The sequence below is a fragment of the Filicampus tigris genome, chromosome 20, assembly GCF_054856515.1.
Source record: "Filicampus tigris isolate MCC_2025a chromosome 20, RoL_Ftig_1.0, whole genome shotgun sequence".
NCBI lineage: Eukaryota > Metazoa > Chordata > Actinopteri > Syngnathiformes > Syngnathidae > Filicampus > Filicampus tigris.
The window spans coordinates 1,769,823-1,794,669 of NC_141236.1; the positions used below are offsets into that span (position 1 = coordinate 1,769,823).

General features: G+C 40.7%; 2 protein-coding genes across 4 annotated transcripts in view; one reads left to right on the forward strand and one right to left on the reverse strand.

The window, feature by feature from the left end:
• ddhd1b (DDHD domain containing 1b) overlaps positions 1-17,530 on the reverse strand; it is a 33,295-nt gene extending 15,765 nt beyond the window's left edge. For both annotated transcript variants that reach the window (XM_086018354.1, XM_086018355.1), the window contains exons 1-10: positions 16,524-17,530; positions 15,534-15,710; positions 15,255-15,383; positions 13,690-13,837; positions 13,512-13,621; positions 10,736-10,842; positions 10,262-10,518; positions 9,193-9,268; positions 4,270-4,419; positions 2,007-2,071 (exon numbers count right to left, since the gene is read on the reverse strand). In XM_086018354.1, coding sequence (XP_085874480.1) covers positions 2,007-2,071; positions 4,270-4,419; positions 9,193-9,268; positions 10,262-10,518; positions 10,736-10,842; positions 13,512-13,621; positions 13,690-13,837; positions 15,255-15,383; positions 15,534-15,710; positions 16,524-17,250 — 1,946 coding nt within the window. In that variant the 5' untranslated portion in view covers positions 17,251-17,530. The remainder of the gene's footprint in view (positions 1-2,006; positions 2,072-4,269; positions 4,420-9,192; positions 9,269-10,261; positions 10,519-10,735; positions 10,843-13,511; positions 13,622-13,689; positions 13,838-15,254; positions 15,384-15,533; positions 15,711-16,523) is intronic.
• On the forward strand, positions 16,613-24,718 carry cgrrf1 (cell growth regulator with ring finger domain 1). Of its 2 annotated transcripts, none has more exons than XM_086018358.1 (6): positions 16,613-17,057; positions 19,416-19,552; positions 20,828-21,005; positions 23,067-23,214; positions 23,305-23,412; positions 23,561-24,718. In XM_086018358.1, exons 2-6 carry the CDS (start codon positions 19,492-19,494, stop codon positions 23,897-23,899), a joined length of 834 nt encoding a protein of 277 aa, XP_085874484.1. In that variant the 5' UTR covers positions 16,613-17,057; positions 19,416-19,491; the 3' UTR covers positions 23,900-24,718. The 2 variants fall into 2 exon arrangements, with proteins under 2 accessions (XP_085874484.1, XP_085874483.1); XM_086018357.1 differs by having other exon boundaries at positions 16,614-18,137.
• The last annotated feature ends 129 nt before the right edge of the window (positions 24,719-24,847 follow it).

The window sequence follows — 24,847 nt, forward strand, 5'->3', positions numbered from 1 at the left end:
CCGGGGAGGATCATGCATTAACTTTATCTTTGCACAATAACATCAATTATGTCCTTTGGATAAAATGCAACGCGGGATTGTAGTTAAAACAATCCCGCTGTTTTACAGGTAAGCTGTTTTAAGACAACCTAAGACAAAAATAACACTTTCACACTTTATTTGGCAATGTCTTAAGTCGTCTGTTCCGCTGGCCGGCGTATAATATAAGCACAGCTGTTCTACTGTACTATCCGATTTTTACAAAACTTTATTAGAGCAAACACATCATTGCAAATATGGAGGAGAAAGTATCCGGCTTGACTCTGACTAAATCAACGACACATTTGAATAGTGGACGAGACTAAGCGAGAGGCTGCGATGACGCGCACCGAGTCAGCTCGCGTACAGTACAGTGTGTGGAAAAATTAAATCCACTTGTGCTCTCGTTGGTTGATCTCGCGCTGGGAACCAGTCACCGCCTTTTATGAGTGCCTGCGGGTATGTACAAAGCCTCAGAGTCAACTCAAATCTTTGAAACAATGCGTCTTTCTGCAATATAGCAATATGGCTGTGTTGTTTCATTTTTAATTTGTTATGAATGCTTCTGAAAAGGTGGCACGGTGGTCGACTGGTTAGCACATCCGCCTCACAGTTCAGAGGTCCTGGGTTCGATCCCGGCCCCGGCCTCCCTGTGTGGAGTTTGCATGTTCTCCCTGTGTACTCCGGTTTCCTCCCACATTCCAAAAACATGCATGGTAAGTTGATTGGACTCTCTAAATTGCCCCTAGGTGTGATTGTGAGTGCAGGTGTTTGTCCCTGTGTGCCCTGCGATTGGCTGGCAACCAATTCAGGGTGTCCCCCGCCTACTGCCCGAAGATAGCTAGGGATAGGCTCCGGCGCACCCCGCGACCAGTGAGATTCATGAAAAAATATATACTTTTAAATTTTTAGTAAATTGTTATTATTTTGTTAATATTTATGTGTTGTGTTGTGTTTTTCTATTTTATTGAATATTAAAAATGGCATAATTTATTGGAGGGATAGGAGGATTGTGCTCAGTGAGAGAAATATTCAGGCCAACCCTGATTTTTCCAGGCCCACCCATTAGCCACGTTCTGGCTCCGCCCCTTACTGTTGCACATTATTTCTGCAGTTTGAAGTCTCTACCCCGCACACACACACACAAACACACACACACACAGATCTCTTCCCTTCACCCTCCCACCTCCGCGACACTCTAACAATCACCCATAAAAGCATTTTTTTGTCCACATGGACGAGATGCATGATCTGTACATATAATATTAGTACGCAACTTTATAGAGTAGCAGGACAAATTGATGTGCATATAAATGACTCATGGAGCAAGGCATGCAGCTAAGAAATGGGTGGCTGCTTGTTACGTGTTATAGAACGACGCGTCATTCACTCCACCAAAGCCACTTGATCACCGTCATCAGTTTAGACAGGTGGCTTTTTATCTAACCCCACAAAAAACAATTGTCGAAGGTCACCAGTCTCACTTTCTCCGTCATCCATGTTTTTTCTGACTTCTGACTGTCTGCACTCCACACTCCACACACAACATGACTGTCTCAATGTTGTATACTGTATAATTATACTACTCACTGCCTCTGACACCTTATCCTGGCTGATCACTGCCACCTGCTGTCCGTTTTTGTCAATATTTTACATTGCAGAGAAGTCTGAATTTCAGTGAAAGGTTGCGTCAGCTCCTACTGTACACTATGAGTCAAAAAACGTAAAAGACGTACTTATACGTCCTGGGTAGGCAGGACCTATTGTTTACAAAGACGTCTTGTACGTCTTGAAGTGCAAAAGAGTTAATATTGTGACATGACGAGGACGATATATCGTGGCAATTTTAATATTGCGATATGATGATAGTGTGACAACCCTAACATTCACACCAACAGATATTGAACGGGAATCTCATTCTCAAGCCCACGCCTCTGATTGAAAAGCAGCTGTTGGCCACAAATGTACAACATTACAACTTGACTTACCAGTGGATTTGAACAGGTGCAATGTTACTGTAGTGCTTTAAAATAAGAGGTTCCAATCTGTACGCCTAAAAGAGCAGAGAGAGAAAACATGATTTGGACAGAAATGAAACCTATTTTCTATGTCATCATATATTGGTTTCCAAAGGTAGGAGTGAGTCACATATGTGCAAGTCACAAGTAAGTCTCGAGTCACTGGAAAAAAAAAATCAAGCATGTCAAGTCGGGTTACCACTAAATTTCAAGAAAGACAAGTCATTACTTGGTTCAAGCAAGTCATAAGTCAAGTCATAAAATCTTTCTCAGTAAAACATATGTTGGAGTGATAATAAAATGTTTTTTCAGTGATCCTACTACAAAAAGTACATTATCTCAAAAAATGTCATGAACATTTAGGATGAGGGTGTGTGATGTCATTTTCAGTCGACAGAAGTGACAAAATGGCCGGCCCCTGAGATGGAGAAAAAGGGGTGGATTTTGCTACTTAACTCATATTCACAAGCGATTGGTGAGCTAAATTGTCGCGCCAACCTAGCTTGCTTATGTTCAGAGAGCTACCTTATATACTTCAGACAGATGAAACGAAACTTATAGATGTTGTCTCACTCATCTTTGAGTTTCAAACCTTGCATGTTGCTTCCAGTCTTTTTTCACGGTTTCATCAAAACGATCATCCTTGAATCCCAAGATGTCTGCACATCTTTTTTCTCTCTCCAGAATTGACTGTAAGCAACATGCCGGCTGGTTACATTGGTGTCTATGTTTTGATGAATAGAAGCTATCGAAGTGCACAGCAATTCACCTCGTTACCAAATAGAGGGCGGGGGGAACTTTTGCATATGCGAACGGAAACGCCACAGTCAAAATGAACGGTTTGGTCCAGTTTTTACAAGCAATCCCACCCCTTGTTACGTTACTTAGCTGTACTTAAAGAGGAAGTCAACCCATACACATTTTTTAGAATATGTTCTATGCAGGCCCACTAGTTGAAACAAGGCATTCTGATAAATATTGCATTTGTGGAGTAAGAGTTAATCGACCCGTTTTTAGCAATCTCTGGGGGCGGCCATTTGGTCACTTCTGTCAACTGAAAATGACATCACAGTTGCTCAGGGCTCAGGTAACGACCAATCACGGCTGACCTGTTTTCTGAAGCTGAGCCGTGAGCAACTGTGATGTCATTTTTAGTTGACAGAAGTGACAAAATGGTCGGCCCCTGAGATGGCTAATAATGGGCGGACTTTGCTGATTAACTCATACACCCACAAACGCAATATTTATCAGAATGCCTTGTTTCAACTAGTGGGCCTGCATAGAATATAGTCTGGAAAAAAATGTGTTTGGGTTGACTTCCTCTTTAAATGTTCAGAATCAATTTTTTTACTTGTCCCAGACCAGTGTTTGTTTCGCAGGCTGAACTGTAAGGTTATTGTCTTACCTCTCTTCGGGTTTTGGAATGTTGTTGTTGTTGTGTCATCATTCCGTGAGGTGCAAAGCATGCGTTTTTCCATCCAATCTTTGTCAATGTCGTGGACAAAATATTCCATGAATTCAAATGAGTGATCCTCGGAGTTGCTCCGACACTGTCTATGTTTACGTTGCCACTTCACACTAACAAGTGACACTGACTTTGTTGCCAGCTTGTCCATTTTGCCATTTGGCCATTTTCTGTCGACTGAAAATGATATCACAAATGCGCAAGTCTCAGTTAACAACCAATCATGGCTCAGCTTCAGAAAACAGGTGAGCCGTGATTGGAAGTGATAAAATAGCCGCCTCCTGTGATGGATAAAAAACACAATGAATTTTGCTCTGTAACTTATGTTCCATACACACAATATTAATGAGAATGTCGTGTTGTGACTAGTGGAGAAACATCAAACATATTGTAAAGAAAATGTTGGGGTTGCGAGGCGGTTGGACTGCAACCATCCATCCCAGAGAAGTGGGTGTCCGAGGCTTTGTGGGGCTTTGTCAGCAGCCGGCTTCTCTGGGTTGCTGGAATGTGAGGGACAAGCTCAAAGAGAGGGCGGCTAAGTCAAGTTACTGGTTGTGGCTTTGGAGGAAGGCTAGTTAGCTGCTGTGCAATATCCTAAGGAGCGTTGCTGCAGGGTGTAATGCACACGTAAACCCCCCCACCCCCACCAGGAGGTGTACTGGTGGGTGAAATGAACGGTGGTACCTGCCCCAAAAGTACACTACATGAGGCACAGCATGCAAAGATGATAAGCAGGAAACCATCCCCAGTACACTACAATGAACTCACCACAGGGTCAGTGGGATGGAATATGTTGAAAAGGCGTTTGCAGATTGAGGTGGGGAGGATATGATCCTGAACGCCATTGCTTCCTGGACGAATGCCTCGTAATGCCAAGAATACTGCTAGTGGGGAGCCCATGCAAAAGAAATTCTCCACCTAAAAGATTAAGAAAAAACAACGATCTTGAAAAGCGATGACTAATGATCATCTTATAATCGATTAATCTGCCGATTATTTTGTTAGCCTGAATAGTAACTCCACCTGTATTTTGACTCGAGACCTTTTTATTTAACCACCACTATCTCCATATTCATTACAACAAGTGAATTCCCTCCAACAATGTCCCTTCTATGAGCCTCTTCAACACAGCACTGCCCCCTAACAGTGTGGCATGTAAAGGCTATTGCTTAAAATAAAACAACAAATCTCAGTCTCTTTTTTAAAAAAAAAAAAAAAAAAAAAAAAACTATTGCTGCTCAATCTAACAAAAAAACTGAACATACCATTAGAAATTACAGTAAACATGAATGTGTGGTTTGTCTATTTTTTTTTTTTTGGTAAACATTGAACTATTGAACTAACACGTAAGCAGTGTGTTGGTCGTTTCATTGAATTGACCAATGCCCTTGATAGAGAGCCTTAGACAGTCTGCCAGTTGATCTTTGCGTTCTGACCACAGCACCTGTCTAACTATTTTTGATTGGATCAGCTCTTTAATTGAACTGATTTCCAAGCGGAGCCTTTTTTCAGCAACAAATTTAGTAGACTTCAATGCATCCATGAGTGAATGATTATCGGTAACACAAATTATTGGCACAGGTCGATCAGTACAATCAGGAGAGAGTTCAGAGAATAATGTTGACAGAAAATGGCATTGTCAATTCCCACCGACATAGCTAGTCTCACCTGCTAGTGTACTCCTGACAATTCTCTTAATTTTCTTTGACTGCCAAGAAATAGGAGAAAACTGCCCATTTTCACCCATCGAAACAATAAAGTGCCCACCTTGAGTTCCAACCATCAGAGAGATTTGCGAAAGACGCATCAGTGAATGCAACCAACTTTAGGCTATTATCTTTCCCAAGGTGTTGAAAGTTCAACTCAACTGACTTGGTCTTGAGTTTAGATACAATTCTGTTTGCTTCATGAATTGTTTGTATGGTAGCACATTTGAAATTTGATGCCAGATTACTGGCATCAAACATGGCATCAGGTCTGCTCTGTCTTGCAACCCACAAAAGTTGCCCTATTTTTGATCTTAGCCGATCTCTCTCCTCTTCAGTAACAGGTGAAGCTTGCACCGCTGCTCGTGATGGTGTGAGATGTATTGGCTGTAAATGCTCAATGTTGGTGTATTTTCACTCTTTTGTCAGACGTTAAAAAATCTACACCCACAAAAGAAAAATTATCATGAGCTTCACGACCGACACTGAACTTGGCTTTAAGATGTGTCATGACTGTCATTTCAAACATTTGAGACCCACCCCAAATGAAATCATCAACATAACAAGCAGGAACACCGGTTACATTTTTGTCATTGTCCAGCCATTAGAAAACTGCTGGGTCAACTTTGGACATAATACCTCCTGAATCAATCATTATATCCTTCACTCTGTTGTACCAATACAGAGATGCATCTGCTAAACCATACACACACTTTTTTAATTTCCAAAGTGTCCCTGTACAGTTAGCTTCAGGAGGAGGTTTGACGAAAATGTCTTTAGACATGCCCTGTAAGAAGGTTGACTTTATGTCCATTGAATGAAGTGGCCATTGTCTTTGACAAATCACTGCTACAAGAAGCCTCAGTGACTCTGAGGCACAACTTGGTCAGTCTTTTTGTAGTTCTCCAACTGGCAGCTCCTCAAATCCTCTTGCAACAAGCCTTGCCTTTGGTACTAAACCAGTCACTGTCTCTTTCAGAGTACACACCCATCGTGTTGATATGCACCTTTGTCCCTTGTCCTCAACCTCCTCGAACACCTCATTTTGTCTCCAATTCTGTATTTCACTTGTTTCGGCTTCATCAAATGAGATATCTTTTGTCACAAAAATGTCCTCACTTCCATAGTCTTGATCCACCAGTATTTGAAGATCTTCTAATTGTGACACATTTGTGGCTTCATTGGTGCCAGCCACTCCAGCAGGCTAAAGCAGCTCCAAATTGTACCAATTTTTTATACTTTCCAGTCGCTTTCCCTGCACATCCCAAAACCTTTGCTGTTTGTTGAATGCTAGTTTCTGGATTTTTGAATGTTACAATCTGACCAGTCTTTAATTTGATACTTCTCCCATGCTCTTGTCCTTCAACACTTGTGTTTAGCATAGCTGGCAATGGGTCATTCTCTGTGTACACAGCATGTGGCTCTCCTTACAACTCCTCAGTCACATCAGTGGTACGCCGTTGCTCGTTGTTGGTCATTTCATCACTGGTAATCTGAGAGTTATCATCATGTTCCTGAATAACTTTCTTCAGTCTGAGTTGATGAACTCTAATACAGGTGCCTCCATGTTTGTGGTAAACCTTGTCACCTAGTTCATACTTCTCATCTGTGTGACGCAGCTGTTTCTTTAGTGCTCTACGTATTCTCTCTGAATATTCTGCTTCAGTAAAAGCCTTTCTTGCTGCATGAAAAGCTGAAATATGCTTCGCAACCCATTCACTTTTCGTGCTGCTTAGAGCAGGTCTTTTGTCAATCAACACAGAAGGCAGGTTGGGGTTCTGTCCGAATACCAGCTGATGTGGACTGTAGCCATGGACACTTTGCATGCAGTTCTTCGCCATCAAAGACCAATCCATTGCAGTGCTCCAGTTGCACCCAGTGCTTGTTTTTACTTTCATTATAATCTCAGTTAGTGTTTGATTGTGTCGTTCTAACAGCCCATTGCTCCAAAGACTGTAGGCAACTGTTGTCTTAACTTCCATGTAAAAATTCTCAGCCATGTCTCTCACTTCATTATTGAACTCCCCACCATTGTCACTGAGCAGTTTTTTAGGGGGGGGGCGTGCACACTGATCCAATCATGAATAAAATGTTTCACTATCTCAGATGACTCCTTGGTAGTAAGAACACTCCCTGCACTAAACCAAGTGAACTGGTCAATAATATGTAGGTACCACACTCCTGGCTTAAGCTCGTGCAAATCAACCGTAACTGTTTCATTATACGTTGACGCAAGTGGTAAGCCAACAGCAGGTTTTGGTTAAACCCTACAATATTTTTGACACACTTCACACCGACTTACTATCTTCTGTAGCAGGTTGACACATCCAGTGTCCTTGTTGCCAGAACTACTCAAAGGTCTTTGCAGCTTGTCAGCAGAGGCATGTCCAAATTGTGAAGTTTCTCTAAAACTCTCATCTTCTCGCCAGTTTCCATTTCATCTGTTATTGTCGGAATTTCTTCCTCATTAGCCGAAATGTGCTCCCCGTTGGCTTTGTATATATCATCACTGTCCACAATGCTTACACAGTAATGTCCAAGGCTAGTAAAATCCGGTTCGACAGGCTGGTTGAACATTACTGGACTGTCACGCCCCATGTCCAAAACTGTTCCAGCTCTTTTGAGTGATGCCTTACTCAAAAGCAGGGGGATGTCAACAGGTACAACTTCAGTTTGTATGTTACATTTTATGTGCCCAATTTTAGCAGGAATCTTCACACTTTTCACAGAGTAGACCACTTTTCCATCTCCAAATTGAAATGGTCTGTGACTTTGTTTTTCTGTCTCTTTCATAGTGTTTGCACTTTTCTTTCCCAGTACAGAGCTGTAGTTTTCAAGCCACTGTTGTCCACATACTGTTCTAGTGCAAGCAGTGTCTATTATAGCTGAGCCAAAACATTCTGTCATGAAAATGTCTGCATCTGTAGGTGATTCCTCGGTGAACAGTGTAAAATTACACTCATCAATTTCCGTTTTATGATCCTCGGTTATATGGATAATGAATGAATGAATGATCCTCGGTTATTTGACACTCACTTTTGTGTGGGCAGTCTTTAGCCCAGTGAAACGTGCTTTGGCACACTGCACATTTTGATCGCTGTCCATTCTTGTCAAAAGGATTTGTACCGTTCTGTGGAGCTTTCTGTCGCGCTGTTTTTTGCCAGCCTTTGCCTCTATGACGTTGCTGCTCCGTAGCATACACTGTTTCCTGTCTGATTCCGTCCGTCGCAGCACTCGCGTTTGCTCCAAATATCCTCTTCAGCGCCGACTTCATATGAGCAAATCAGTCAAGTCACTGCACGCTGTTAAAGCCAGCTGTCTGTCTGATATATCCAAGCACGCTGTATCCAGTCGCTTAAAAGCTAAAACAGCATCCGGGAGCCTTTCATAATCCGGTCAAAATTGGAGTAAGCCTCGTATATTCTGTCCTTTTCTTCTTTGAGGAACAACCTATCAAGTTTGGCGTATAAAGTGTTCATTCCCGTGTCTTGATTTAAGTAATCTACTGGAATTTCCATCGCTGTCTCGCGCGCCCTACCTGATAGCGCTAAAGCCACCGCAAGGGCTTGCTTTTTCTTCTCCAAGTCGGTGACTCTTGTCCAAATTCCGACCTCCTTTATCCAGCTTTCGTAGGGTTTTCCTTCAAAAGGTGGCAGAACTCTGTAGTTGCTAACCATCCTCTGCTACCAATGTTAGCCTGAATAATAACTCCACTTGTATTTTGACTCGAGACCTTCTCATTTAGCCACCGCTATCTCCATATTCATTACAACAAGTGAACTCCCTCTTAGCAGTGTGGCATGTAAAGGCTATTATTTAAAATAAAACAACAATTTGAGGGATTTTTTTGAATTTATATTAAATTATTAATATTTGAATTCAATCTCACTTGAAACATGAAGCATAAAATGGACATTTATGGTGATAGGATATATGGATATATATACATATATATAATAGTATATATAATAGTCGATATAAATACCTTGAACTTCAAAGCCGGAACTGCAACACAAGACAAGGTCTGCAGACCCTGGAATTGATCCTCCAAATCTCTCAACCTGCACAAAAAATGCCAGATTTTTTTTTTTTTTTTTTTTTTTTTTGATAATAAACATGTGCATATGCATATTAAAGGAATGGTTGGGCCGGATGGCCATGTTTTCACTAACAAGTTCATTTTATATAATTTTTGATCAGGAAAATGAAAAGAGTTGTCATTTTCTATTTTATCAATAAATGTGGGAGAAATTAGGAAATAAGTGACTCCATGAATAACGCCTCTTGTTAATGAGGAGAATGGCCATGCCCCCTACCGTTCTGTCCTGTCGGTCGGAGTCACTGGAGGAACCGATTACAAAAACTCCATTGGAAATCATTGTACTTTCATTGCTTATAACATCCAAAAACGGTGATCAATTGGCACCAAAATTTATGTGGACATCCCTACTAATGACCACTTCAACATATCAAAAGGATTAACCTCTCCATGGCTGATTTATACGAGATTGAGGAAATGTGGAAGTGAGCAGAGCTACATATATTTATGCTGGGACGAGCGCACACTGCCTTTTTCCTTAAAAAAAAACCAAAAAAAAAACAGTGCTACTTTGCTGATCACGATTAGGACGAGCGAGGCATTTAACACCAGTCAGGATATTTACAGAGACTGAAGTGGGAATGAGTAGATGTGCACATTTATTTGGATGAGGAATGGCCCCAGTTTTTCGACCGACAACGCGCCATCCAATGGAACGTAACAGCCGAAATGGTGTGAGGATAAGCGGTATAGATAATGGATGGATGGATGTTATAGGTCACATTAATGGTGGGAAAAGTTTTTAAATCATTTAACTTGGTCTCATGACAAGGGTGTGTTGACTTTTTATAGCCACTGTACATTAACTGCACAACTACTGCATCCAGCCGAGTCACAGGACTTACATAGGTCAAATTCCTTGGCCGAGGCACCACCCATTCACATTGTTTTGGAGGAGAAGTAGTAGTAATCATCCTACACTCACAAGAAACATTTCAGTCCATTTAGTATTTACCTGAGGCGTGTGAGTCTGAGCTGCTCCTGAAGATGGCGCTCTTCATCACTTGGCCAGCGAGCTTTTGTTTCTTCTGGATCTGGCACTTCTAAATGATGAAAGCGCACTGGGTCCCAGCCAGTCATGATGTCAAAAGTTATGACACAGCCTAAGGAGTGTGACACGATGGACACCTTTCCATTTTTTTCAAAGTCTGGATTTCTCGAGCAGAAAAGTGAGTAAAGACGGTTCAGCTCCAGAGTCAGACCCCGGGTAATCTACGTATACAATGACACAACGAAAATTCATCACATATGGCAGATGTACAGTAAACAATGTATTCATATTATCGTTGCTGCCTTTATTCACACCTATTTACAGAACTCATCATATAGACGGATGAATTCAACAATATTTTTTTCACAAAGACCTGCAACTCCATGCCCTATGATTCTGCACAAACTTACCGACAGGTAGCCATAAAAAAAGTCTCACCTCGTCTCTGTAAAGTGGGCTAGTGTAGTACATGATGTCCATGGCGCTGCTGTTCAACATGTCTCTGAGACCTCTCAGTTTGTCTGGAGTGATGGTGTCCACCGTGTCTGCAAGAGCGCACAATGCACTATTGAACGGAAATTAACAGAACGGCTCAGTTTGATGCTCGTCACTTCAGGCAGCAGCCAGAATAGGTTGATCAAATAGATCATGTATCAAACATTCGGCTTTTACACAATTAATTATGCTCATTTCGATTGATGCTCTCACCGAGGTATTAATTAAACAATGTTGATAGTTGTTTGTTGTGTAGGACTGAACTCGAGTTTGGAGTTTGAAGCGAGGGAATTTTATAGGTGTTAGTGGAAGACAAACAAACAAATCTATAAGATAATTTTGAGGAAGCCAGCTACCACATAAAAGCAATGTTTTGTTTAATTTAACTCGTCTCGAGTGCCCATCTTGAATAACATTGTGTTTAAAACGTGGGATAGCACAACCAGAAATTGCTCTGGGAGAGGCTAGCACCAATTATCATAGTACGTGAAATGACCCAGACGCAAGGAAATGCAGAGTCTTGTCATGGATGACATGGCATGACTCCTTCTTGTGACTGGCTCCAATTCAACTCAGCTCATCCAGAAACATCTAAATTTTATTCTTGCAATATTTTTTTTCTGGCATAAAAGAAATATTTAACAGAAGTGAAAATGATCTTTTCTCCCTAACGCCTCCCTTTCTGCCTTTTCCTCCTCCTCACCACAATAACCGAAGCCATCGTCACAAACGGCAGTGCCATGGTTAATACCTGCTTTTTAGAAATATCAGATGCAAAATCAGCCCCCACAATTTGTCTTAGGTTTGATAAATCACAATGTGCATGCCAAATTAACGGAGATGGGCATTATACTAAAAATTGAGCGTCCGTTATTCGTCATCCATCTGCAGTGTGGGTACCCTTCCGTCGTCCGTCATTCGTCTTTTTTTCCGGGGGGCTGTGGGGGGAAATAGTACCCATCTATAAGCCGGTCCACCTCTATTTTTAAACAGGCGTCCGTCGCCGAGTCCGAGGCAAAATGAACTGCATGCCAATTTTGCCATATGGCAGATGCAATCTTAGGCGCTACGTCCAGTTTGTAGATCAGCTAGTAGTTTATCTAGGGTTGCCATGGCAATGATGACACAAAACCCTCCATATAACAGGTCAGTGTGAAGCTGTCAATTTAGAATCAATCAAACAGCTAAATTGATAAACAAACTGAAATGTTGAAATTGGAAAAATAAAAAATGTGCAGTCACCTGTTTGCATAAATATGCACACTGTTCTGCCCCCAGTGAAAGTTTAAAAGGTGTTTCATAAAGCTTAAAAAATGTCAGAAGTTTTTTTTTTTATCTAAAACATCAGAATTCATGTGTATTATTCAATGCTAAAAAGGTCATTGTATTTAAAACAATTTCTATCCAGTCAACATTTGCGTATCTGTATTTTATGAAAACAAAGTCTGCAATGCATTTTGGGTAGCAGTCGCCATGTTCAGGCAGAGAGACGAACTGCAGAAAGCCTGCCTGTAATCATCCTCACTGCTCCTCCTGTGTTATATTCCTTTTTCATACACCTTCGAAAGCAATGGCTGTAAGATCAATTGTGCTGAGAAGTGTTTAGAGATCTGTTTGGGAGATCCTTTTTGCTACTTTGGCACCAGTCAATTTGTGGTGCATTTATTTGTTTAGCTAAGCTAAGGCATATGTTATTTTTGTTCATTTTTAGCTTCACTCAACATTTTCATTGAGCTGACGTCACAGTTGTTCACTGTTAGCCGCCAAGACCAAGACCGTAATAGAGGAGCAAGACGTTCAGTTTCTTGGCTCATAAATATTGAGTTTGTAACAGTACACACATCCACAAACTTTGCATCACTTATGGCTTTTATTAAAGCACTAAGTCTTATCAGTGTGCCAGAAGACTTATATGTTTTCTTTACAAAAACTCTCCAAATTTGTGAGATTCCGAGGGCATCTCCTGTGCACAGCCCTCTCTGTATGACCCTACTGAGGTTCGATCAGATTCTGGACTCTGGGTGGGCCATTCCAAAACCGTAATCTTTTTCTGGTGACGAAGCCATTCCGATATTGATTTGGATGTGCGCTTTGCGTCATTATCATGCTGAAACATAAAATTCCTCATCTTCAGGTTTCTAGAAGTCTGAAAGGTTGTGTACTAACAATGAATGGTATTTGGAAATGTTTTTAATTCCCTTTATCGTGACCAAGGACCCCCAGGTGACAAAGCACGATCCTGTCAAAACAATGCTTCACTTTAAGTATGGTGGTCTTTTGATGGGGATCAGTGTTGTATTGGTGCAAAATACACAGTACCTTTTACAATTATGGTCAAAATGTTCAGCCATGTTTTCATCGGACAATAACACCATCGGACCATAACACCTTTCCCCATCCTCTTTTAAGGATTTAAAGGCTTTTCCAGGTGAGTTGTAAAGGTTAAAAGTCACATTAATTAAGTCAAAAATGTTTTGAAATTCATTATCGTGGTCTAATTTTTAATATCGCAAAAATCTGGCATTAAAACATGGGTGTGTAGACCTCTTCTACACTGTATAGTATGAGCAAATACATTATTTAACTATGGCATTTGGTTATGTATTATATATCATCCTAATTCTCTTGGAGTAGTGAATGACTACATCACTCATGTACCTGTATCTAACCCCAAGATTAGCTTTTATCTTAAATGGCTGCAAGTCGAGGTGCGGCATACCTCCATCAAGAGCCAGTTTCGACCTCCATTCAACAGGAAGGAACTCAACATGCTCTGTGGTGCGATTAGGAAAGTGCTTCTCCTCCATCTTTCTGGCAGCATCTCTCATCCTGCCAACAAAGAGCGTTACTGAAAATAATAATTGTGATTGCACACTATTCTGGCTTATTTGTCTTACATGCTGGTGTTCCTAATAATGCGACCTTGGTCCATCTTCTGGCCGATGCCATGCACCACAAACACGATGTGGGTGGTTTCAGGTGGAGTGTCCTCAGGCGCTGCCTCCTCCACATACCCTCGGTGGAGACGCGTCCCACTGCTGGAAGCTGTCGGTACGAGAGTACACGTTAGCGTCTGAGGTCGGGTGTCCTACGGCAGTGTGAAGAATCAATCAATTAAAATATGAACTTCTGCACCTTCACAACAAATCTTATCTCAAATCAACATTCCTCATTTAGATTATTTTGAAATGTCATCAATACTTTCCAGCCCAGACAGATTTTGAGCCATGCGGACTCAGATAGGGATATACCGATTATCGGCCGGGCCGATTATCACGCCGATATTAAGTATTTTGACAAATATCGGCATCTGCTTTTTTTCTTTAATCTGATGGCCGATAATAAATCTATTTAAAACAGTGTTAACTTCAAGAAAGGATTTATTTAAATATTCAGTGAATAAGAGATTCTACTGACCCTGGGAACATTATGCACCTTTTGTTTTTATTTGAAGTCAATTCAATACAATATCTCTTTTTGTTAGAATTTTACAACAAAGATGGCCACATTGGCAAACATTCAGAGTTTTTTTTATTTTTATTTTGACACCAATATTTTCCCTTTTAGTGAAAATGAATATCGGGCCCTAATATCAGTTACCGGCCTCCTTGACGAACTTAATAATCGGTATTGGCCTTGAAAAAAACATATCGGTCTAACGCTAGTGTCAGACGCACATTATTCATAAATATGACAACAGCAGGCATCAAGACCTCTGAATTATTATAGAAATTAGTTCAATGAACGCCTTATTATTAATAGTAGTAGTAGACTTTAAGCAATCAGGGTTTTTGGGGTCGATCAGAGGGTTTGAAGAAAAAAAAAAACTATTCGATCATCGATGTGATACGAAGCTGGAGCAATATATTACTGTAACTTGTATATTTACTTTACAGTCAACCCCCGCCATAGCAACAATGCACTGTAAAGAAATAGATGATTGAAACCCCCAAAATTATTTAGAAAAACAGAGATAAAAATTAAATATAACATAATGTTTACATATTTACAACATCTTCTCTGACGTTGATAAAAAACAAATGCATGAACATGGCCAGTCATTGCTTTTGCTATCTTGGTTCAACAGCTGTAAACAAATCCACACACTTACTTACCAGCTGCACCAAGTAGCTATTGCCTGTTCCTTTTTGGCTCGCATTTAGAGCTGGGCTGGTTGTGTTCAAGTCCCGGTGTCCACAGAGCACAATGATTATTTTGTCCTACATTGTTTGTCCAGTGTCCACTTCTTACCTAGCGTCTATGTGACGTAGTAAGCACATTAGCGAAGTCGTTTGTATTGACTTTATATGTAACCGCGTCAAGAGAATAGCTCAGCTCGGCATGACCACAGTATATCTCCTCCTATTCTTGTTCATCAAGTTTAGTGCGTCCATAGTCAACAAAGGAGCTATTTTCCGTGTGAGTTCAAACTGGCCTGCTGGCCTGCAAGTGTTCCATGTACCTTTAGAAAAGCCCAGTTTCTGAGTAACAGTTCGTGCAATCTTGGACGTGGTGGCGTCGCTGTAGAGGTACACTAAATCCACACTGTGCCAGTCAACATGGCTGCGGCTCAGCTTCAAACTGTGAATAGCTGACAGAAAGTGACACAGTAATCAACAGCCAGTTCAATTTAAACTACTCCACAATAGTTATTGTGTGTATGGATGTATGCGTTTCTTATGCAGTCAACCAGCTTTACTTTATCGCTTGATTCTAAAATGATGCATGTTTCCTTTCTTACCATCTTTGCTGTCTACTGTGGTGGTCACTGCCTCCATTTCATAGGTGTCCCTCATTTGTTGACCTCGGAAACGGGCAAGGTGCTCTTGCTCAATCATGTCACTCTCGTCCTCCTCCAAAGGAAGCCAGGTTCCATCAATGAACCACTGACCTCTCATCACAGGAATGCGGTCTTGTTCTGGGTAAAATGAACATCACACCTCCAATTGGATTATTCTGATGTCATCGTCATCATTTATGTGTATATGATGTGTAATGCGGGATGTCCTATCTTTAAATGTTTGTATAAATTGTGTTACCACAGTATGCAACATGTTTATCACACAATTGGCACCTTGCACTAATTTTATCGACAGGTGAAAAATAACACCACACCAATGCTTCGTCTCTGCCATATTATTCTCTGTAAATGAAAATGTGTGTTTGACTCTCAGGTCATGTGACACGGTTTCTGCGCAATTGCGTAGTGCAGTAAACTACCAAAACAGTTGAAAATTATGTGTGCGGTACCATTTTTTAAAGTTGGTATCGATATTTGTTTAAGGAAATCGATACCAAATGAGTAGCATGTGAGTATCGATATATCGATCCGAAAGGATCGATACGCCCATTCCAAATAGGTTCCAGCTCTCCATGACTCTGAAGAGGAGGGCACATGCACAGACATTTTTGGGTGGCAGGTGCTAAGCCCAAAAAAAAGGACTTTTGCTTTTTTCTGTGACTTATTTTTTGAAACACTTAATCAAGTACGGCAAGTCTATCAAGAAGTCTTAAAAGACAAAGGGGTATTCGTTTGGTATTTAGAGACTGCATGCAACTTTTAGTAAATTGTAGTTCGACTAGAGCAGTCACCAAGGAGGATAATAATAGTGTTGTACTGATATAATTATTGAATAGACCTACTTCTGATTCCCCTATCGTACTGGGTTAAGTGGCAGTTATTCAGTGTTTATTGTGTATACGCTTAAAGACAAAAACATTGTGTGCTTACGGTTCCAGTAAACAGGGTAACATTCCTTCTCTCTGATGTCCACCTCATAGAGGCCTCCCCTCACGCACACTGCCTCCATGTTAATGCTGTTGTCATCCAGGTCCCTCATCTCCTCGGACACTGAGGGCCGTTGGCGTTCAAATCGAACACTGCACTCTTCCACTGCCACACTCTCCACTGGCTGGACCTCAGCGGACGTGGCTGCTGCACCTTTGCCCTCGGCCTCGTCGGGTTCACAGTGGCGTTTGACCTTGTCGGGGTTCTGCTCAGCGAACCTTCCATAGGCGGTCTCGATTTTTAATGAGTCGTGTCCAACGAAAGGCTTCCACGTCCGCTTGTCCTCTTTGTAAAACCACCTGACCTCCTCCGGGCCCAGCTCCGTCACGATCTCGCCCCTGTGCCGAGAGCTGTTGGAACGTATGCGTTTCTTGGTTGTCACGTTGCCGTCACTTTCCGTGTAGTTCGGGTCGATGTCCAGATACGACGGGCTCGAGAATTCTTCTTCAGACAGGCCCAGCATTATGCCATCCTCTGGTAAAATTGGAATGTGTCTGTCCAAACCGGGTTCTACTGGGTCGCTCTCGCCGGTGCGGGTTTCCACTCCCATCGGGTTCTCGTCGTAGCCGGACACGAAAACATCATTTGCCATGTCCCATTCACTGCTGCTCACCGAGTTATTATCCGAGCTCTGCTGGCGCATAGTCGCTTTGTCCTTCATATTGCTCATGGTTTTAATTCAAATTGTTCTACATCAATACAACACAACGCATGCTCCTATAATCCCAACATAAAGGTTTCTTTCTCTCAGCTTGTAACATCTGTACGACTGCCTGTCCCGCTCACATTACGACAATATTCAGTCACATTATAGTGTGCATTCCAACACACTGGTCCCCCAAAAAACTAATAACAAATATCTTGCGAAAATACACATTCTCCTGTTTTTTTATCATCGGACATCACCGTTACTTCTGTTAGAATAAATGACGCTAGTTTGGCAATCTCAGCAGTGTAGTTGTGAAGAAAATGACGAGAGGTTCCGGTTAAACCCGTCAAAATATAGTCTCTGTAGACAAATGAATTTTCGTACGGATTTAAAAAGCAAATAATCATGCATAAATACCTTCGATAAAATATTAATAAACCCATTTAACTGTGTGGGATTTCATTTTTTTCTGTATTTCATTGAAATTAAATGTTTTGAGTGCTCTACGTTTTATTTTGAAATCAGGTTTATAAGAATATAATGTTTAATTGTGCCGCAGCATTTCGAATTTAATTCGTTCACATTATTTCATGGCGTTGTATGATTTATACATATCTTACAAAAACAATTGCGCCATTTAGAGCTATAACAGTGGCAATCTTATAATATTACGTGTTTGTATATATCATTTTCTAAACCTCGAGAGCCTCCGTAGATTAGGTTTGGGCTGTCATGGCAGTCGTGAGATGTTCCTGTTTTTATGTTTTCAGGAATTATTTTCTTGTAGCTTATAATTGCTAGAAAATGGCAGGGGGGTTCTTAATTACACTGTATGAGTACTCGCCACTCTTCTATATTAGCGTGGTTTCTTTGTGTTTTGTTGTTACAGCTGCCATGGTCCTCGGCTGGTAAGTGATGTTTCGCCATGTTACTTTACTGTAAACAGCAACCGTCGATATATATGTGTGACACAAGTCTGTGTCAGACTTGTAAGTCTAATGTATGGGTGGATTTAATTTCTTTCAACTATAGTGTTTATAAGTTCACGATGCGCGTAGGTGTCGTATATAACTATAGGTGGAGCCTGGAGTAAGATACAGTATTTATAGTCTGGTAGCTATCACACGTTTGCTCCTCTTTTAAAAATAAAAATGACACAAATATTCAAAATTACAATGCAATAACATTTTGGTAGTCCTTGAAAGCAGACTGACTGTCTTTTATGTTTAGTCAAAATAAGACGTTTTCCCACGTCTGAAAATGATCAACATTTTCCCCATTTTCTGACATTACGGACCCAGTGATTGAATCATAATTATTTTATGGATTAGTCACTTTAATCTATTACAAAAAGAGTTATTTGCAGTCATAATATGAATTAACTGTTACTGACATGTACCAAAGGTCCGCTGATAGTGTAGTGGTACACACGCCTGAGTTGTGTGCGGGCAGCGTGGGATCAATTCCCGCTCAGTGACAGTGTCTATGTGTGCCCTGCGGCTGGCTGGCGACCGGTTCGGGGTGTGGTCTGCCTTCGCCCATTGACGGCTGGGATAGGCTCCAGCAACTCCCCGCGACCCTATATAGGATAAGCGGTTTGGAAGATGACATGACATGACATGACATGACATGTACCATAAAGGTTTAATTTGAACCTGTACTTTTAAAAACGGAATCTGAATGATAAAATTTGAATTCCTCACTGAGAATTCAATTCTGTATTTTTTTTTCACATTCATATTTACAAGTACAAATTCAAATCTTTTCCACACAGTTTCCGTCCGCTTAACTTTTCACACTCAGTTTTACGATAAAAATTTCACATTTCCAATGCGCGAATTGAGTTCGTGTGACAAATATCCAGGTACTTGAGGATAAGCAATCGATTGCAGCACTCAGATCGCTTCTTTATCCAATCAGCATCTTCGTTTTGAGCACGTGGTTGCTGGCCGTAGTGCTACACTTCTTTCCCAATTCTTTTTCTTCTGCTTCATTTTTTTGTCTTGTCGCCGGTGGCCCAGGCCGGACCACCGGACCGGCCGCGGCCCACCGGGGAAAACCCCACCTTCCCCGTATGCCACCCCACCTCTGGTATTAATTGTGGAAATAGCTGATTCAAAAAAAAATCCAGGTTAAACCATGATTACCAGTCACCTGATTATTATTTTTGCTTCAATGTCTTGCAGGGTTGGCTTTGATGTCCCAGTCATCTTGCGTAGCTCAGATGACACAGAGTCCCTCCTACCAACCCCTGAAAAGCAAATGGTTCAGGTGACTAATCCTTTTTCCCTCGAGATGGGTTCAGGATCCGCATCTGTTGCAGGTATGAAGTACTGCAAATGGCACTTGAAAATACATTGAAACCCCCATATTGAGGCACATTCAGTTGTTTTGATTTGAATCAAATTCCCATACATTGGGAGAAAAAAGTATGTGGAATTTATCATATTATTATATTATTCATGTATACATATTTATTATATACATTTATTAAGTCTTACCTCCATCTAAATCACAGGAATAAACGGTGTCTCTTAAACTAATACCACACAATTTACAGTACTGTGAAAAAGTATTTGCCCACTTCCCAAAATCTTACTTTTTTTTGCACAGTTTCTCCACATTTCAACCCCCAAATTGTCTTTAAAAGAATATGTTCTACGCAGGCCCACTTGTCGAAACATGGCATTGTGATTAATATTGCGTCTGTGGAATATGAGTTAAGAAGCAAAAGTCACCCGTTTTTAGCCATCTCAGGGGGCGGCCATTTTGTCACTTCTGACTGAAACTGACATCACTGTTGCTCAGGGCTCAGATAACGACCAATTAGCTTCAGAAAAGAGGTGAGTATTGAGGTTGGTTGTCCACTCCGTAATGTCAACAAAGTGTTATCTAGCTTTAAAAAAAACCCCATAATTTTAAGAAACGTTTGGAGTTGCTGCACAGTACATTTAAGTTTACAAAGTCCCAACAGGTTGTGTGAAGTAGAGCTGTGGCTAATGCAGGAGGTCCCTGATTTTTTTTGTTTATTTGTTATATTTATAAAGAGTGTAGATTTTACTGTAAATGTAAAGTTTTACCATCACATTATTAACTGTTAAGTATGTCAGGTCAAAAAAGACTGGCTTTATTTTATATTATTCATACTAAAATTTAATTACATTAAGTGAACTCTAGAAAGGTTCTTTTTTAAATATATAAACAACTAGACCATTTCAGTTCAGTGAAATCCAGAAAGACTCATTTTTTATATAATAATTATGTCAAAAAGGCTGTCTATTTATTTTCTTAAATAAAAGCTTTCTCCTTAAACATTACTGTTAAAACATTACTGTTAAAAATGCAGTTCCAATAAAGTATTCAAAGCAGTTGTCATTTTCATTTTATGTGGGGTTGTTGGTGTCTGCTGAAAATATCTAACTTAGTTACTTTTAAAATCAAGTAACTGGTAAGAGAGAAGACACGACTTGTTCCAACATGGTTTTCATTATAGAATTCCAGTGAGTCTTTCGGAAGTTTTTCTCACTAAACTGAGTCCCTGTGAGATTATTGCATTTTAGGGTTCATGTTTTTTATGACCTTCCATTCCATTCTACAGATGGCGCGTGGTTGAAGCCATGTTGTTTGGAGCACTGTGTCTTGAGCTGTTTCTGGGGTTGTGAGGTCAATGCCCTGCAGCGAGCGTTGCAGGCCCACCAGGGTGGCGCCAGGTTCAGCACGCCCCAGCATTTCCAGGAGGCGCTGCATCGCTTCTATCATCACTGCCAGAGCTTCTAGTATCCTTTTTAAACATATCGTAATATACACTCAACACAAAAAGTCATTCAGTTACAAATAATTGTTTCTTTGCAGCGATGTGGGTGAAAGACGACCAGAAAATTAACTCACAGTCTACAAGTCGTTAAATCTTGCTTCGAAAAAAAAATGTTTGAGTATGGAATGAGAGCTGGACAAGGCAGATCGAATTTTGTGATTTTTCATTTTGTTCCCTGCCTTGTTTGTTGGCATTCAACTCAAAAAATGAAAGACATACGTCTTTGTTAACTTCCACATTTAGCTCTGTAAATGTCCAAGCTGCAATTTTATATATGGCATGTTATTTAGCAAAAGACATACAGTGTATTCATCTGTACCTGAAGAACCAGGTGTTCAATTTGTGCTCAAATGTTTTTTGTTGAGTTGCAATAGTAATATTTATGAATTAAGGGTAAGGTTCAGTAACAATTGGCTTTTTTTTCTGAAACGTCATGGTAACTGGTAAATCTGTGTTGCACAAGCTTTTAAAGGTCAAACTTATAATGGAAGTCAACCAAAAATGTACTTTACAGTAATATGTTCTGTGCGCCCCCACTAGTCTAAAGACGGTATCCTGATCAATGTTGCGTGTGTGGAATATGAATTGAGGAGAAAAGTCCACCCGTTTTTATCCATCTCAGGGCAACTGTGATGCCATTTTAAGTCGACAGCATGTGGCAAAATGGCCACCCCCTCAGATGGATAAAAACAGGTGGATTTTGCTGCATTCATATTCCACAAACGCAATATTAATCAGAATTCCGTATTAAGACTAGTCGGGGCGCATATAAGATATTATTGTAAAGAAATTTTGGGTGTTAACTTCCCCTAAAACAAAAACAAAATCTCTAAAACCTGATGTACTAGGGAAAAAAATCAGAGGCAAAAATACATTTTTGTACACATAATGCCATCTCTGATTAAAATTTGCTGTTGACCAGTGTAAGTATTTTTGATGATCGATTAATCGTTGATAGCAGGTTCCCCAGCCCGGTACCAGACCGCGGACCGATATGGGGCCGCAGGCCACTTTGGACCGGGCACAGTACTTCCGGTTTATTTATTATGCGAGGCTTAAAAATATTTTAATTTGAAAAATGATCGGATTCTCTCCGTTACATCCATCTATGAATGACTCTTGACACATGTCAAGTTGTCTCCGTCACGTAACGCTAATATCAAATGCGCAAGCTAGCAAATGAGTAAAATAAACAGATGTATTTGGAAAGTTTCTTTGCAATGGGGAAAAGGCCCAGTGAGAATTCAACAAAAGAGCCTATGCTCAAGAAGAAAAAGAAGGGTACGTCTCACAGACAATACTAGAAGACCTACTTGAAATATGGATTTACGGCGACAAGTGATCCCACGCAAGAAGGAAGCCTGCTCTGCACAACAGTATGTGCAGTCAATGCAGACTTCGAAACTGATTTTTCAACAAATGTAAGTGCCTTGTGAGCATCATACTAGGTGGCTAACCGCTTTGCTAAGCCTAAAAAGTCTCTTGCTTTTTCCTCGGAATTATCAATTAAATTGATGGATTAATCGATTCTTAAAATAACCGTTATCTGCAGCCCTAGATCCTAGCCAATCGACACATGGCAGAACAATATGTTTCCCCAATCTTTTAAATGTTTTGCAACTTGGTTGTTTAAGAAATATGAAGATGCTCAGTCACTTCGGATTAGAAATATATTGCTACATAAGGAAAGTACATAAAATATAAGCGCATGCACATTGGCTTCCCAAACACCCTGTGTTACTTCATTTTGGTCAATATTATTTGGATTCCAATTCCAAATAAATAAGGATGGTCATTGTTATTGGAAATAGGACATAATGTTGTCTTCATTTCGAACTATTGTACTGTGAAAAAAAAAACGTTTATTAGTCAAATTAGGATAGAGAATGACACTCATTTATTCATTATTTTATTTAAATGGAGGCAAATGTTTGTTTTTATCTGTCTTTGGCAAACCTTTTAACTTTTAACAGTTGCTGTTTAAGCTGTGATTGTTTAGCTCTTTGACACAATTCAACTCTAGTATCAGCAGTGAAGACAGAGAAGAACGTTTCACTTGTATTCCAGCTGATCAGGGACTCTCCGATTTTGGCCCATTGCCCAGACGGCGCTATCCTCTCGTGGCTGTGTTGACTTTGGCGGAACAAGAAGCCCGAGACACATACGACATTGTGAGTTCTTCGAATATCACCAAGAGTGTGACTTTTGCACCTTAAGGATGTCAGAGCCATCTTTTTACAGCACGTGCCGTCTTCTTTCAGGTGGCCAGTGTCACTGTAATTCATGTACCAGATGAGAAATACAACCTGTCTGCAAGGATCCTCTTCCAGTACCTTCTCACCTCACAAGGGAACATGTTCGAGTTAAAAGTATGTTTTCATGCTGGCGAGCTGACCACACTTTTGCACTTACTTCAACTCTCCAGTTCGCGCTTTTAAATGTCATTTGTGTTTCAGTCTTTCCCTTAAACCTTTCCCAGAAAAAATAATTTGAAATCATTGTCCGATCCTCCTGCAGGCTCTCTTCATGTCAGCTAATATTAGTAGACAATCTGGTCATCCTGATACCGACCCGATTCCCCGTCCCAGTGAGACTGGGCATGAGGAGGAAGAGGAGGCTGGGAAGGTGGCATCAGTGGCCGAGGATGATGATGATGAAGATGATAAAGGATGGTCGGAGGGGCAGGGCAGAGACTGTGTAGTGTGTCAGAACGCAGCCGTCAACAGAGTGTTGCTGCCCTGCAGACATGCTTGTGTGTGTGACACTTGCGTTTCTCACTTCAAACACTGCCCCATATGTCGAGCTTTCATCCAGGAGTCCTTTGTCCTGACTCTTGGTCCTGCTGCATCCGAATAGCATATTGGAAGAATTTTCTATGAAGAACATGATTGTATTCACCCTTCCCTGTTGAATTTTCCTTCATCGCTGAAGGGAGACAAGACATTTTAGCATTTCTAGAAACATTGAAATGAAGTTGTTTGCTGGTTTGACTCAAGGCTGTAATCGTTTGTAATTTGAACTGTACTTTTCCCACTGAGAACAATTTAGTTTGTTGTGTATTGACTGTTCTCACATTTGTGTAAATATTTTGTGCTATTTGTGTAGTTAATACGCAGCTGTGTGCAGTTTACATGATCTCCTTCCTACATGTTCATTGAACTTTAAGTTAGGTATGAACAGTTTGGATTGTCAGCCCTGACTGACACCTCGCACCCTAATTTAATTTAATTTAGCTGGGATAGGCTCCAGCTTCCCTGTGACCCCGTACAGAAATTGGGTGACCTTATGTGAATGTATGAAAAATATGAATCGTTCAGATTCACAAGTTTAACTGTTGGGTCTGTTGTATGTGCTGTTGTTGGGGGGGAAAAAGTCAATTTGCACTGAAAACAGTTATCAGATTAAGTTTAAAGGGAAAGTCAACCCAAACATATTTTTTTCAAGAATATGTTCCCAGCAGGCCCACTAGTTTGAACATGGCATTCTGACTAATTTTGCGTTTGTAGAATATAAGTTAAGCAGCAAAATGCACTCATTTTTAGCCATCTCTGGGGGCGGCCATTTTGTCTTGTGTCGACTGAAAATGACATCACAACTGCTCACAACGACCAATCACGGCTGACTTGTTTTCTGAATCTGAGCCGCGATTGGTCGTTGTGAAGTTGTCATTTTCAGTCGACAAAAGATAAAATGGCCGCCCCCAGAGATGGCTAAAAATGAGTGCATTTTCCTGCTTAACTTATATTCTACAAACGCAAAATTAATCTGAATGCTATGTTTAAACTAGTGGGCTTGCGTAGAACA